Source organism: Melanaphis sacchari, unplaced genomic scaffold, assembly GCF_002803265.2.
Source record: "Melanaphis sacchari strain LSU unplaced genomic scaffold, SCAv2.0 Contig64_pilon_pilon, whole genome shotgun sequence".
NCBI lineage: Eukaryota > Metazoa > Arthropoda > Insecta > Hemiptera > Aphididae > Melanaphis > Melanaphis sacchari.
In genome coordinates, this window is record NW_020271462.1 from 1,935,912 (window position 1) to 1,953,254 (window position 17,343).

At 27.2% G+C, this 17,343-nt stretch overlaps 1 protein-coding gene across 3 annotated transcripts in view; it reads right to left on the reverse strand.

The window, feature by feature from the left end:
• Positions 1-1,361: 1,361 nt before the first annotated feature.
• The window catches only part of LOC112600467, a 78,665-nt gene continuing 62,683 nt past the window's right edge, over positions 1,362-17,343 (reverse strand). Inside the window, exons 4-6 of one of the 3 annotated variants that reach the window (XM_025347701.1) lie at positions 17,003-17,176; positions 10,962-11,336; positions 1,362-2,557 (exon numbers count right to left, since the gene is read on the reverse strand). In XM_025347701.1, the coding sequence (XP_025203486.1) occupies positions 1,428-2,557; positions 10,962-11,336; positions 17,003-17,176 (1,679 nt within the window). In that variant the 3' untranslated portion in view covers positions 1,362-1,427. Of the gene's footprint in view, positions 2,585-10,955; positions 11,337-17,002; positions 17,177-17,343 lie in introns of all 3 variants that reach the window. The other 2 variants (XM_025347699.1, XM_025347698.1) reach the window with 2 other exon arrangements.

The window sequence follows — 17,343 nt, forward strand, 5'->3', positions numbered from 1 at the left end:
TACTTATCATCATAATAATAATATAAACAATAATAATAATAATAATATAATAATGGTATATGCATAAACGACGTTTTGTTCGTTCGTAATTGTCGGAGAAGATAATTTTATATAAAATGCGGAGTACGCAATAAGGGAACATTTCTATATAATGTTTCATCTAAACAAATGAAAAACCCTAAGCTGAACTGTCTTTATAAAAACGACACTGACAGCCTATAATATGTCGGTATCGAAAATAGTACCTCGGGTTAGACGTTTAGTCAAACGTTTTTATTCTTACTTTTTTTTCTAACAAATAAAATTTTTATGGCTTGGTAAATGTGTGTATTATATAATATATATATATGTGTGTGTGTGTGTGTATTATTTTTATGTATACACGTATAATAATATGTATGTTGGCAGTCACGACGGCGGTTAGTAATGAAAAAAAAAAAAAAAAAAAACAACACGTTATTGGAAACACATGAAACGAAACCGCGACATTGCGTGTCTGAGGTATGGTGCGGTGGTGAATCGAATGCGACAAGTAACACGAAAATGTTGTTTGACGCTCAACAGGCACAATATCATAAAATAATATTATACACCATAACATTATAGACACACATAATATTATTATCATCATCACGTAGCATAACGATTACCGTAGTACCTATTTATGGCAGGTTCGGCAACAGGAGTATTACGATTAATAACAATAATAATAATAATAATAATAATAATAATAATAATAGTAATAATAACAATATAATAAATATTAATAATATTCAAACGTCGATTGGAACTATTAAAAAACAAATAATAATTTTTGTCACAATATTTTTCTCGTGGTTTTCAAAACACTAACCGTGGAGGTCAAACATATAACCGAGAATGTATCACGCACACATACTAGGCAAACTGTATGTGTGTATTTGTGTGTGCATAAGCACACACATACTATAGGCAAACTATATGTGTGTATTTTGTGTGTGCATAAACGACATTTATGAGGTGTGTGGGAGTGAAATGGCCCTGGTTATTATTCAAAGGTGAGAAACGATACCCTTGCCCATGCCACCACCAATAAACAAGGTGCGAAGTGGCAAAATAAAAATTTACTATCTGTTAGTATACCTTTTTACCATTCCAAAGCAATTTCATTTTATTGATGGCAGTTAAATTAATTCACATTCCTACATTGAAAATGTATTTTAATTTCTGCACCCTTTACAGTTTGTTTTGGTTGTCGAGTACCTATGCGTCTGTGTGTGTGTATGTGTGTGTGTGTGTGTGTGTGTGTGTGTGTGTGTGTGTGTGTGTGTCTGTGTGTGTATCTGTGTGTCTGTGTGTGTATCTGTATTCGTCTGCGTGTCTGTGTGTGTGCGCGTGTGTGCGCATGTCGTGTGCGTGTAACAACGTGTGATTATATAGTAAAGTATTTAAATGTTAACCTCCTCGTCGGCGCGACGCCTGCGCTGGCGGTCTTCTCTACCGGATCCACTGCCGGCTGCCGCAGCCGCGGACACGCCACCACCGTCGTCGTCGTCGTCCAGCACTTCCTCGTCGTCCTCGTTGGGCAGCTCCTCGTCGTTCTGCCGGTATCCCGGATGTTCGGATATGCCGTAGTAGTTGCCGTTGTATATGATGCCGTACTCCTGGAGCACATCGCCCCTGATGGTCGCCTTGATGGTCCAGTTGTAGCAGTCGGTGGCCTCGTAGTCGCGGTCCAACCGCTCGACGTCCACGATTTTCGAGTTGAGCCGCTCGAGTATGATGCCGATGTCCTTGACGGTCAGGTGCCTGTCCTGCTTGTTGACCAGCTGGTCGATGAGCAACAGGAACTTCTCGCTGGTCATCGAATCGTCCTCGATGACGGTGGTCTCGGTCTCGGAGTCGGAGCTGTCGGAGCGATGTTGCAGTTGGGGCGGCGGCAACGGCGGCTGCTGCTGTTGCTGCTGCTGCGGCGTCTGGAGCGTTTGTTGCCGGCGCGCGGGCGACGTTGGAGGCGACGGTGGCAGCAGCGGCGGCGGGGGCAGCGGCGGCGACCCGGCGGTGTCCAGGAACCGGACGTGGCCCTTGGGCGATGCGCGGCGCGTGCCGTCCGACAGCGAGGACGAGACGGGCTGGCCGCCTGAAACGGACGGCGGTTGTTGCAGTAGCGGCGGCGGCGGCGCGTGGTGGCACTCCTGTATCGGCGACGTGGCCACCGACTTGTGCACCGCGATCCGGCGGCCCTCCTCGTGCAGCGCGCAACAGTGGAAGTCGCACTCGAACCCGTGGTGGTCGGCGGTGGCCGACGGCTGCTGTATCGGCGGCAGGCTGTGCAACTGCGGCGGCATCATCCTGTCGGCGGCCAGGGATCCGCGAGACGGGCTGCTCGACCGCGGCGAGCAGACACCACCGCCGCCGCCGCCGCCACCGCCGGAAGCCGAGTTGTGCGACGGCGGCGGCGGTATGAACTGCGCGCACTCGGACGTGTGCACGTGTATGGCCGCCGCGTCCATGGAACTGCTGCCCTGCTTGGACAGCCTGCGCCCCGGCGGCTGGTGCAGCTGCTGATAGTGTTGACCTGTCGGACACGCGACAAAACGACGGGCTAAGTTATTTTTTTTACTCCGTCACGTGACAAAATAATATGTCGTCGATAATAATAATAATAATAATATTAATAATATGTTTTGCGTACGACACTCGTTGTTTCAGAAGACGCACTACCGTTTATGATTATAACAATAATCATTTGTTTTTTTTTCCTTCGATATGAAGTCATTATAAAACGGCGGTGGTTAAGGGAAAACAACGATATTTTTTTACCATATTTTATCGTTATAAAATAGACGTTTTAGATTTAATACTCCGAAGCACTACGTTATTGGGAGAGTACCTACCTACTTCAATAGATTAGATAAAAAAAAGAATTTTGGTCAATTAGTTTGTATACTTATTACGCTTAGCTTATTATAACGTATGAATATTTAAAATTTCGACTAGCGTGGACCGACATTTTAAGGGATACCTCTGTATACCGTTCCACTCGGCTTGTCTATATTTTAAATGCTTTTAAGTTATAACTCGTAAACTATACTTGTCCAACATTTTTGTATCGAAGTACTTCAACTAATATTCCTTTCGAATAAGAAATTAAATATGCATGGAGTCATAAAAACAAATAAAATTAAAAATCGATAACAATAAAAATGGTGAAAAAAAATATTTTAAGAATGTTTCAGAATAATTTGTTTTTCTATTTTTGAAAAATATTATTTTTAAATGACATAAAACTGTGTAAAAAAAAAATTTCCAAAATCGTTAATATTTTTTTAAAACAATGAAAATTGAAAATTGTTTGTGTATAATATATAATATGTACCTCTAACCTGTGGTGTTCACAATGGAATTGAAGAATATCCCTCTTTGACTTAAAAGAAAGTATTTGGTAACTACCTCTTCCCTAATTATTATTGAAACGACTAAACTTGGGTTTGACTTATGATGGTGATATCGATACTCAAAAAATAATTATGAATGATTTAAATATAATAAATTATTTTTATAACAACAGTCATATTAAAATTAATTTTAAGTATTAAATATACTTATATTCATTTATATAAATATATTTAAATATAATAATAATTTTATAATACATTTTTATAATAATTTTAAGCTGTAAAATTTATCAAATTGAATTTGAATATCTTGTTAAAATATTTTTCAGGGATTATAAAAATAATGAATGTTGAAAATAATTTTGTAAAACACCTCCATTCCCAACGATTCCCTTGAGCACTTAGTATATTATTATGGTCTATGGTCTCTACGATCATGATAGATTTTGGAATGTTATGTAATATTATTCTAAAGACGTGAACTTATGACTGAAAAAATATTTAAAAATACATTTTGATTATACTATCTAATGTTTTCTGATTGCTGGTTAGTAATATAAAATTACTCGGAGCATAGATTTATGAATAATAATTTTTCATGTTTTTTCGACTGATCATATTGTGACAGCTTGCAGAACTAATTTTAAAACTATTTATTTAGATTGAATCATTTTAGAGAATTATTTTTAAAAACTAGATTATAAAAAAGTTAACTTGAAAATTAAATTATCAAATGTTCATTTTCATTTTATATTACGGGAAAAATAATGAATTCAAAATAATAATTGATTGCAGAAATATTAGGCTTATCCATGAAATATCTGTAGAATTTTGTATACATATATTTATGTATTTTCATATTATAAAATAGTTCTTTACTACTTCTACTTATTACAATTAAAGTTTAAATATTTAGTGTCAAGATTTTTATTTTCTGGATTACAAGAAAATAATAATTTTATAAAATTCTCGTGTTAAAGGTTTTCCTTTGAAAATAATAATTTCTACACTATTACTTCTATTTTAGAAAAATAAAAAGTATATTATTCACAGAAACTTTTCTAAGTTCAAAAGGAACTGTATTACAATCACCGTGCTTACGCAAGTATCATGCAAATAAAACTTACTATTTGAGTACTGATTCTAAACTAAATATGGGTTATAAATAAAATTTAACGTAATCCTCTTAATTTGGTTTATAAATTAACTAGGTAAAATAAAAATAATCTATTCTATTTTACCACCACAAAAAATTTGTTTGTGTGAACCACAAATATCACAACATGGATATAATATTTTAGTATCTTTACAATTATTACATTCTAATAATTTTTGTAAATATAAATAATGATTAATGATTATTAATATAGTTCATTGGATTTATAATTTCAGTATTAGATATAGTAAAAAATAACTACTGGACACTTCTAATAAGCAAAAGTAATCTAATCATTTTATTTAGAACTATAAATTAGGTAGTTTATTAAATTTTGAAAAGTTTTGGTAATTTATTAAATAATGAATCAACATCTACGATTCGACTGCCATAATTGTTTGAAAAATCAAAATCACAAATGGATCAACACTAATTAAGAAATAGTCGTTAGCATCTAAAAAAAAAAAATAGTTTAAACGTGAATAAAATGGGTAGTTCTGAATAGTGAATATAATGTGAAATTCAGAAAGCCCAACAATTATAAAACTACTTAAATTGTGGTGTTATGTTGATTAGAGTTGTAATTAAAAATTATAAAGTAATACAGTATCTTTAATACAAAAATATTTTTTTTTTCAACACCTCAGTATAACAAAACTACTATTGGTGAATTAAAAATTAAAAATGTTTGTAGTTTTCTTATTAATTTTATAATTTTGATAAAATAATTAAATTTTAAATTTAATCGTTTAAAATAATTGGTTTTACATATTTAAACACAATATGTTGTGCTACCTGTCACTAGTATAATATTATACTACAAAACCATACATTAAATTTCAATAAAGAAGAGTTTCTTTTAACTTTCAACTTTCAATACACTTTAAACTCTGAGAGCTATTTTAGGATATTTCACTGATATTTTGTAAGGTAAAATAATAATTATTTTATTGATGGTAACAACTCTTAAATTAATGAGATTTTACTTCTTTATTATTTTAAATTAATATTGGTTAAATAATAACGTATTAAAAATAAAGATAATATATATATATATTATATATCTACCTACGTCATTATGTATTGGAGCTAAAAAAATGTATAAATTGTTTTGAGCAGAAAATAATATGTAATTGGTATTTTGGTGTGTAAAAAGTAAAAAATTCTTAGTAATATTCTTAATAATTGAGGAAAAAATATAAAAAAAAACATAAATATTTATAAAAATCTAGTTTTTGACAAAATTGATTTTATTTTTATTTTACTTAAAAAATGAGTAACCATAGACTTGAAATATTCACTTTATGTTGATTATAGAACTTTGAGTTGGTTTTACGTTTTCATTGTTTTTGTTTGTAAGTTGAAATGATTGACATTAAATATAATATTTTTCATAAGTTTTTAGCATTGAAAAATATTGAAGTATTTATTGTGTACAATTTTATTTTTATCATGATATTCTTAGCTAAAGTAATAGTCAAAATTTGATATTACATAACAATAATCCATAGCTAATGATTTTTTTACAATTAGTTATTTTGTTATAATCTTAAAAATATTTATCATTAACACTTTACCATTACGTAAATAATTGTTTTCTACACACAGTGCATTTTAAAATATTTAGAATAACTTGAAATTATTTTTATCACGAATCTATTTGATAGTAAATATTGACTTTAAAGTAAATTAAAATATTATTATATTGTATTTAAATTATTTTTATATAATAAATGCGATATTTCGGTAAAATTTAGTTGAATTAACTGTATAGTAATATAAATAAATTATAAGGCATCATGAGAAGTTGACGCCGAGTGAGCTACCTATATAATGATTTATCTTTGAATTCATATTTAGTACATCAATTACATTGATACACATATTTAATAACCCATTCGAAACAACATAGTAACTACGTCAATTTTCAAATATGAATTTAATTTTTTTTTTATTTATAATTTTTTCTTTATTCAATACATTTTTTTACATTTTAGAAAAAGGCATTGATTAGATTCATCTATATACACATTTACTAAATAGAAAATAGATTTATTATTTTTATTTTAAAAAGTGAAAGATCCTTAAAAAAATTACTAGTAAGGCTTTATTTTTCTTTGTAATTGATAAAACAACAAGGTTTTACAATTATATCGATTTAGTACATTTTGTTAATTGTAATAATTGTAGAATTCTTACTAAATATTTCACGTAGATATGCATTTATTTTTGTAAATTTGAATTTTTCTATTGATCTTAGGACTTGGGGGTTTTATATCTAAACCTGAAAATAGTGATGGGCACTATCAAATAGTCACTATTGAACTATTCGATAGTAGTTCACTATTCATTCATAACTATTCGAATAGTTAATTTTTTTAATTTAAAAATTATTAAAACTAACTATTAATAAATAGGTTATAAGTTGCTAATTTTTTAATTGTTATCATACTCAATAATCGATGTATTTAATTTTTGACCAAATTATGTTGTGGGATATATCTATTTAATATTTAATAATTAAAACCGAATTATAAAAAAATTTTATAAATTAAATATTGACAAGCCGATAGCTTATGAATTTTCCAAAATCCAAATGCGTTATAAATACTAAATAGGAAACATACTAACATTGCAAACACAAATACCCAATACTGCATATATATATTAAATATGTACGTCCGTAGAATTAGCGAATTATCAATGCAAACTCAATAAACTTATTTTTATAAACGCAAAATTACACTTTAAACAATATTTTTAGTTTAAAATTAGCGGGGAGTGCTAAGCACCACCTGGCATCTCCATATATGCGCCTGCGATCTTTTTAAAAATTGAAATATTCGAATAGTTCGAAAAAATTAAACTATTCAATAGTGCGATTTGAATAGTCCACTGAACTATTCGATAGTTTTAAATAAGAAACTACTAATTGGTTATGTAAAAAATATTTGAATAGATATTCGATAGTTTTTCCAAATTATCAAATTTAATACTATTTGATAGTGCCCATCACTACCTGAAAGTATACTACCAACGTATTTGAATTTAAAATTTTAATTATAATTTTGATTTAGTGGTATATTTATCAAAGTAATTATGCGTAAAATAAATTGGCACGAGTAAGTACCCAATAGATCATGATTGGGGTAAATGGTTATACCCTTTATTAATTATTTTTTATATTATGCATATATTATATAAAATGTATAATTTTTCTACTTATAAAATCATGTTTTATTATATATTTAAATTTTAAAAGCTTTTATGCGAGTTTTATAGTCAATAGTTTTTGGTTCAACAATCGATGGTGTTCATTTTTAAATTAATAACTTTTTTATCTGTCATACTCATATTTAGGTTTTTAATTAGTTATACTTACGTACTACAACCTGCTATTAAGTTACAATCTGAAAAATAATCCAAATACGCTTTGTAGTGTTTGACGCGTAGTACATAGATTAATCTTTACCTTTCATGTCTTATGTTTTTTTTTTTTTTTATATAAAACCTTTCTCGCATAAATAAGAAGCGTATAGTTTTTTGAGATGAACATCAACAGCAATTTATTTTCAAACAAGAATGTTAAAATATTAAAGATATAGGTAATGTATAAAATTAAATTCACGCAACATAATTCTATAAAACAATCAAAAACTAAATTTAATATAGCTAACAATTGCCATGTACATAAATATTTAAATATTTAATTTAAAATTGTATTTTTTTTTTCGTTTATTCTTTTATTAGATATAATTTATATATATATGTTATGTTAATGGCTTTAGTAGTAGAAGGAAAAATTTTATAATTTTAAAACCAATAAAAAAAAAATAAATAAAAAATACATGAAATCTACTATAGAACTAGTATGTCTCGAGTGTACCCCTTCATTGGGTATAGATTATTGTAATGGATGTTTTAAATTTGAATTTAATAATAAATAATTTATTGCATAAATTCAAAAAACGAGTTTGAGTTTTCGATTCAGCCCATCTTCTATTTTTGAAAGAATATTTTAAAGTTAATTCATATTGCTACTAGAACTTTATAATTTTAGTAGAAATACGATAGGTTTAACTAATTTTTGCATTAAATATATTAAATAATAGGTATCTAGTATCTACCTAAATATTGAAATAATATTTCATATAATATCACTAGTTATTATCAACTTAAAGTCAGTACTAATGGACCATAGTTCATAGAACAGTTTAAATAAGTTCTAACTATGAATTGCTTTACTTAAAATTAATATAGACATTTAAAAAAATACAACCTGTGTTGTACAAAATAATACAGGCAATGGTAAATATTTTTGAGTTCTAACGAATAATATTCTTTTAACTAGAGAAAAATAACTTAAATATTTATTTTTTATTTAATTATTCCAATTTTAACAAAATTTGAATTTTAAATAACAATGTAAAAAAAAAAAAAAATGTTCCATGTATATTTATCATATTTTTAAGTTTTTATAAAATAAATATCTAAGGAATTTTGTGTTATATTTTAATACTTTGTAGCCAATATTAATTATCAAAAGAAAAAGTGCCTAAATATTTTAAAATTTTAATTCTCATGAAAAATAATTATTTGATTAATATTGAAGTATTCAAAGATTCTACATCAAATATTTTTGAAATTACAATAAAATATTAAAAATTTGGTTGAGAAATCGAAATTTTACGAGTGAGAAATTAAATGTCATCACCATTAGAATCTTATTAAAAATTTTTTAGCTTAACATAAACAATTTTGTTTTTCCTTCCATAAAAATAATATTTTAAGAACCCTTGCATAAAATTTTCAAGTATTATCATTAAATTCTAAGTAAATATACATTTTTCAATCAATAGTTAAAGAAAATAACTAAAATAAAATCAAAATTTTTAAACGTTTGAAAATAGCTCAATAGAGCCAAAATATTTTAGATATTAATTCATGTTTAAATAATCAATAACTTTAAACATATATTGAACATTTCAAGTATCTATGTTTATTTTTTTTATGATTTACAACAAATAATAATAAAATAATGTATGCAAAATAATTTTCTTTTTCATACAAATTTCTGTTTTACTAGTTATTTTTTTTTAAATTATCAAGATATGTACTTGATTTATATTACTTTTGATTTCTTAAAGTAGTTAGATCCACTTTATTGCCGAAAAATATACTTTTGTTGAAGATTAAAGCATTTTACTGTTTTGAATAGTGACAACAGACATAAAAATAAAATAAAAATAATAAAAACACACACGTGATTTTGAAATTTATACATTTTATACAATCACTGCTCAGAACTAAAGTTATTATTGTTTATGGAAAATATTCTGATTTAACAATTTATTGATTATTTAAGTATGGTTTAAATATTATTACCAACAACTTGTTAAACTCTATTGTTTTAATTTAATCTGCACTTGAGTATAATTGGTTTAAATGGACTCACGACTCTACACTATTATAAATTCTACAATTAATATTTATTTTTATTGAATTTACCTATTATTGTTCAAAAAAAAAAAAAAAATCTTTAAATAAATAAATAATTAGTTTGTACCTACTCTTAAAATAAAATTGTATTAAATTAACAAAATTAGCTATGAATTTTATTAAGAAGGTCAAAGTATTTAATATCTTTTTTTAAGAAACAGCTAAAAATAAAATTAATTTATAAAAAATATTAACAAATGTGAGTCTTTGTTTTTAGATAACATAGACAAAAAATCAATTCTCATAAAGATCGGCAGATTAATTAATGATATTTAACTAAACAGATTTGTTTAAACTATAATACACCAGTCATTTTATTTTAAAGTAATAAAATTAGTAAAATTATCTATTGCTTAATTATGTATTCTTATACTGTTGTTTATAAAAGATGTTATAAAACTTCGTTAGAAATGATAATAACTTCGGCTTTCATGATCAAAGAATAACTTTTTAATCAAAAGAGATGTTAATATTTTTGTAAAATGATAAAAAGTAATTATAAAGGAAAGAAAATGTCAAATATGCGTACAACAGTGAAAATTCCGAGGAAATTATTTTGGATTTCTAGAATTCTTCATGTTCCTAAACAAATTAATTCCAAGATATTATTAAACAACGGCAAGTTTTGTAATTTATAATAACTATAGGTAATGAAAAACTAGGCACATGGCTTAAAGATATTATTAGAACGAAACGTTATAGTTCAGCCGCGTCATAAACGCCATTTAAACGTATATATATATATAGGTATTTACGGATAATATAATAATAATAATTATTATTATTATGGTAATGATATGTAGAGGTACGTAATAATAGCACATACACTGCCCTTAAATAATTATTATTATTGCATTATTTCAAATAGCTCAAAGAAATAATCATAAATTCAATGGCAATATATTCTATAGTATTATATTTACTCGAACCATCGTGCATTGTCGGCGGTATGGCGTCGTGGTGGATGACCGTGATCTGAGGCGTGGAACCGTGACGATAAATGGACGGCGCGGACTGTTGTTGTTGCTGGAACACTTGGTTAGGTTCCCTCTTCGGCGGGCCCTTGTTGTTCTCCATCAGCACACTTCCGACACCGTTTTGCTGGTGCGCCATTGTCTTCTTGGACGGCGACGTGTCCATACCACCGCTGTTACCAGAACTGCGGTAGGTTTGATTACGTTGGTCCCAGTGCAACACAACGGTAACACGGCCTTTGTTGTCCATTATTTTCCACGATGGTGTTTCGTCTTGCAATTCCAGTGCATGAATCGTTTCGCAGACGATTTTCGGAATCGCGGCAATAGCTATAACATTTTCGTTCGTTTAGTTTATTCTATAGATATTATCTAAGTACAATAAGATGAAAAATCGCGAAGCACGATGCTCCCCCTCTCCAATCCATTTGTTTCGCTTAATATAAATTTAATTTGAATTCAGATTTTCGAAACTTTCAACTAAACGTTTTCAGAAAAACATAATTTACAAATGTTTAGATTTGTATATACCATTTAAACAGCGGACATGTGACCGAATACGTTACATTTATTCAAACGAATTAATCTTTCTTTTTTTTTTTTTTTTAAACTGTTAATTTGTCAAGCAAACAATTTTTTTGAACATTTCCACGTATCTATTAATCCAAATTTTAATAGGTAGTTTCTGAGTTTTGAGTCATTAAAATGTATATACCGAGAATATTAATCCTTATAAATAAGCATACAAGAATATAAGATAAGTTTAATATTAGATGTAAACTTATAAATTCTTAAAATCAGTACTTGAATAAATTATTTATCAAAGGAAAAACGTGAGTGAACATGCTTGGGAAATCATCCAGTGTGATAGTCATGTGTGTCGCAATATTGACGCGCGCGTTCAATCACGAAGAACGAGTTTTTTATCTAAATATTATCTGTGCTCGTGTTTTAGGTGGGAGTACATTTATTTTATTTCCCTGTAACGCGCGAACGTGCGAAATGCGAATCTATAGAAATGACGGTGTAAAACATTTATAACTTGAAAAAAAAATATGTATATATATATTTAACAGAGTTTCGAACGTTTAGAAACACCTTTGAGACTGTCTACGTAATCATTTACGCACCAAAACCTGCTATACGGTAGCTACAAAGGGTTTCAAATTTGATTTGACAGACGAATTTCCTGGTTTCTCTGTATATTTTAAGCGATTATAACGTTGGTATCAACACAAAAGTTGTTTATATAAATATAAATAGTTTATTATAGTAGTGTTTTCCATTTATATGTGTAATGTGTATAGTGTATTTCAAAATCAGTTTTAGAATGTAATATATATATATAATATTCAATATACTTGACAATTTTAGTTTCTAAGCATAGCAATAAATGTATTATTGTTTGCATTGATGGTATTTTTTAAATAATTTTAAGTTTTATTCGCAATTTATTTGTCCTTTAAACATAATTTGAATGTCTCTAAACGATTTTTTGAGAACGCCTCTATTCTTTAAAAAAGAACTGGTGTTTGAAATAATCAAGTTTTGGTTACTTTGAAGCATTATTTAGGAAAAAAAAAATTATATATATTTTAAGTTTTCTTTGTAATTTATTTATATTAATTGCAGTAAACATTTTTTTAAGATAAATATAAAACATACTATCCAATGTATCTTTAAAATCTTGATTTATACTTTTTTTATGTTTAACGGTTGGTTACGTTCTGAAAAAATTGTCAAAAACTGAGTTGAGCTCATAATCGTTTTTGAATGCGATAATTAATCATTATTTTTAAATTAGAAATAATAATACTCCATTTACAACATATATTTTTAGTCCTGTGTGAAGGGTTTTAAATATATATCATATAACTACCTGACTCGGCCACGCGTTGCTGCGGCAATGTTATAATCCGTTGAATTAATGCTATACTAAACTATTTACAAAGTTCTTAATTGATAACATGAAAATTTAATTTCATAATTGAGGTAAATAATGTTAATTTTTAACTATTTTTAATTATTTTATTTTATTTTTTTATTTTTTAACCTGTACAATGTTATTCATGTTATATTTCTTCCGTCATCCATTATTAGTTGTTGCCGCAAAATCAAAATTATTAATTAATAGGTACCTTAGATGTTTTTGTTAGAGTTATAACTAGAATTATAACACAACATCAAAAGCACTATCCCAAAATCAAACTGGTTATTATTTTCTTCTCTCTCATATATTTCTCTTATATACCTTTAATGGAGATATGAATTATTATACTATACATATAAGTAAAAAATTGATAATATATTTATCAATTAGTATATTTAATTTTCTTTTAGATAGGTTTCATATTTTTTAGTAAAATTGAATAATATATTATGACTTTAACATGTACATTTTCGCATGGTGCCCTAGTAGTTTGGAAATGTGAATCGGTGAAAAATTCTGATCAAACCATATCCCCATAACCTTTAGTAATCTCAGTATAAAATTGAATAGAATTAGTATCAATGCTCGGTATACGAAACAGTAGGTTATCTGTTGTCTGTTCAGCCGTTGGGTTATCGGTGAAACTGCAGCCGGTCTGCCGGTTTTAACGATTATTTTGTACCCATATTATACAAAATTAAAAGACAATATTTTACTATATTAGTTGTTATTGTTAAAATGATAAACTCTCTCCGCGTATATTATTCGGTCCCGTTCATATCTACTTTTCAGAATTCCAGTTCTAAGAAATCTCAGTTTGTTGAAAAGTAGGTTTATTAGTTTTTTAAGACTTTTAAAACATTCTCACTTTTTTAATACCTATCCCAATAGTCCAAAATCTCATTTTACAGATACATATTTCTCCCAGTTTTAATATAACTTTTCAAAAATCTTTATGATTTTCAAACTACAAGTTATAACAATATGAAAACAAATTAAGACAATGATAGAGCTAACGTTGAGCTCAATAACTTAATGACGTATTTAAAACAGAGACTAAAACCTTTGTATTTTTTGTTTTGGTTTCTCTGAAAATCAAAATTTTTAGATCCATTTTTATTTTTATTTAAAAAAAAAAAATTAAATAAATATTGAAAAGTAGGTATATTAAATGAAAAATACGATATTCTTCTTAAAAAATATATGTTAATTAGTTTAAATCAAAAAATATTAATCATTGAAACTTAAATCATTCTTCTATTCTTAAAATTATCTTTTTCAAGCACAAGAATATTAGAATATATATAGTAATACAATTTTTGAAAATCTACAAAGTTCATAAACTGAACTAACCTATAAAAATTTAAAAATATTATGTTAGAAATTTTTGACTATTACTTATGTTATCATTTTTATATAAAATTGATATAAGACTAATTGAAATCTTTTCCTATAGGGAGATATTTGAAATTAATTTCACGATAATAATGTTGGAAAATTTGACACATGTTTCTTATAAGTTATTTTTACGATAATTTAAAAATATTTAAAATACACTTAACTAGTATTTTATGATAAGCATTAATAGTAGTTTAATATTTTTCTTCACTCAGAATCAATTTTTTCATTAGCTTATATACTTACTATACAACAGAAAAATAGCTTTATTAAATTAATACGAATTCGGACGAGGAAGATAAATAATTTAATTTAATTTTGAATGATATGATTTATATTAGTTAGTGGAATACAAAAAAGTATGTGAAAAATTAGCCAACTTATTTTGATTTGGTATTATTGATTCAACTATAGATTTAAGATGTTTAACTAATAGTTTAGAAATTAATTTACTTTTTCGTAAACTAGATTAGTTTCATTAATTCAATGTATCTAGTAAAAAATTTCTTATACTCTAGTTAATTTTCTAGCATTAAAAATGGTAAACTAAACATTTATTTTAAAAACTACTCAATTTTAAATTTTAGATTTTTTTGATTTTGGAAACAACTATTTAGTTTTAACTATTAAAGAAGCGCACGGAAAATGAATATGGACTTAGGTTTCTGTGCAAAAGTATTTTTTTTTTATAAAATGTATGATTTTATAATATAATTATAATGTTAATATATCTAAAACAAGGAAAATACATGTCATACCATGATATGTAAAAAAACTAAAGTACATATATGTGTATTTATTTGTGTTATAAAACTCGGATACGCACATCGATGGTTTGGGTTCTAGTAATTTAGTACCTAGTGCGAATCGGTCATAAATTGTATTTGAATTGTAACCCGAGTAACCTCAGTTAGTGAATGGGTTATCTGCGAAACTACAGCCGGTCTACACGTTTTAATGATTTTATTCATAGACTTATGATATACCTAATGTTAAAATTGTATGGTTTAATTCTAAAAAAATTAAAACATAATTAAAACATACACACACATGTTTTTATTAAAATAAAAGTAAAAAAAATTTAAAGCCTCTATAAATAGATCAAAAAATGTTTTGAAAAATGACATTATGAGCCAAAAATTATATAAAAGATAATCGATAGCAATTTAAAATATCTATTATTATTAATTTTTGAATTAATAATAAATTCAAAAATTCAAAATAATAAAATTTGTTTTTTTAAAAATAAATATTGTGTAAAGATTTCTCTTCTTTATAATTTTTTATCTTTATCTTGATTTTAAGAAATATGCGTCGTTGAGCTTTTTACTTTTAATCGCCCTAGAATTAGAAAATGAATGCGATTTTTTCATACTAAAAAATACACATACACACACATTATTGTAAAACCAATTTATTGAGCTTAAATAAAAATATAAAAGTTACTATATATAAAAATACCTCAGATTATTTTAGAACAACGATCAAATTTTGTTTATGGTGTGTAAAATTATAATTGTTATTTTGATTAATAATAGTTGATAAAAAAAAACTTTATTGCCATGCTCTAAGAATACTTTAATTATAACAATAATTGTGGTTTTAGAAAAAAATCACCATACTTTTCATAATTATGTTTTTTTTTTTTTTTATTTACTCAGTTTGTAAAGTTATTTTATGATTACAATTGCTTATTTTAAAGAATAAATACCTACATAAATAATAACATTAACATTTAAAAAATAACACAGTTACACAATTATTTAGGTTCATACAATACTAGTTAAAATCCACTTATTTAATTGTGTTGGATGTAATTTGTTCATAATTTAAATAATTTAATATAATAATTATACTTATTTACATTTAAAAGTGGTAGAATTTCATAGAACTTAAAAACGTATAAACGCAATAAATAATAATATCGTATAAAGAAGCTCTTTTGGAATTGGATTTGTTCATTTAATTTTTGAACTTTTATTGATGCTGTTCATTTAATACAAATTAAAGTTTTGAACTTATTTCGGTCTTTAATGTATTGTTTATATTTTTATTTTATTATTATTTATTATATATTTTTGTATAAGAAAATATTATACAACAATGTTTATTAGTCATCGCACATACAAACGAACAAACCATCGTAGTTTCATCTTTTGCATTATTCAGGCTATTCAGATAATGTGCGAGTGCGCCATGGGAGAACCGAGTTAAAGTTTATTAAACTGATTTTTAGACCGTATAATTTATCCCATGCACCGGTAAATTCCATTTTAGACGAATATTACTTATACGATGTATTTTCTTGATTAGTATAACTTAATATTACACTCGGTTGTACCAGATTTAATTTTAGTTTTTGTACTCTAGAGTCGATGGAACTCTGTTCACTTTTTTTTTTTTTTAAACGGAATATTGGTTTTATATTATTTTCACTATAATCAGAAAAACCTATAATACAACACTATTTTCATGATGTGGTGATGAGAAGGGCCATGCGAAATATTCGGAAGTCTCTATGCACAGATTGTACTTTATTGTTTGTAATAATGGTGTGTATGTTGATTGAGTAATCTGAATTTGGACTCCGCGTACGATTTTCAATAGTTATGCAAATTATCGATGAATACTAATACTGATTATAATAAGTTATAAAATTCATAATTACCTGTTTTAATGGCATCAACTTCAGCTGGGTACCAGTACTCGTCATTCCTGAGCAATAACACAGTAGTATTGTTTGGCAGTGTTTTGAAGTATTCGGGATCTTCGATTTGTGTACCGTCAGTTTCGAGTACCAATCTAACAGGCTCATTCGGTGCGATATTCAGTTTCTCTTTGCCTGAAAAATACACATCATTAATATTGATTATATTCTATTTTTAATAAAAAAAAAAAAAAAATGAAATAAAAATTTAAATCATGTTAAACTTTCTATTTGATACGTTTTCATAATCCATAACTCTATTACAATAAAATAAACTCTATGTAAACAGTTAAAAAATATGA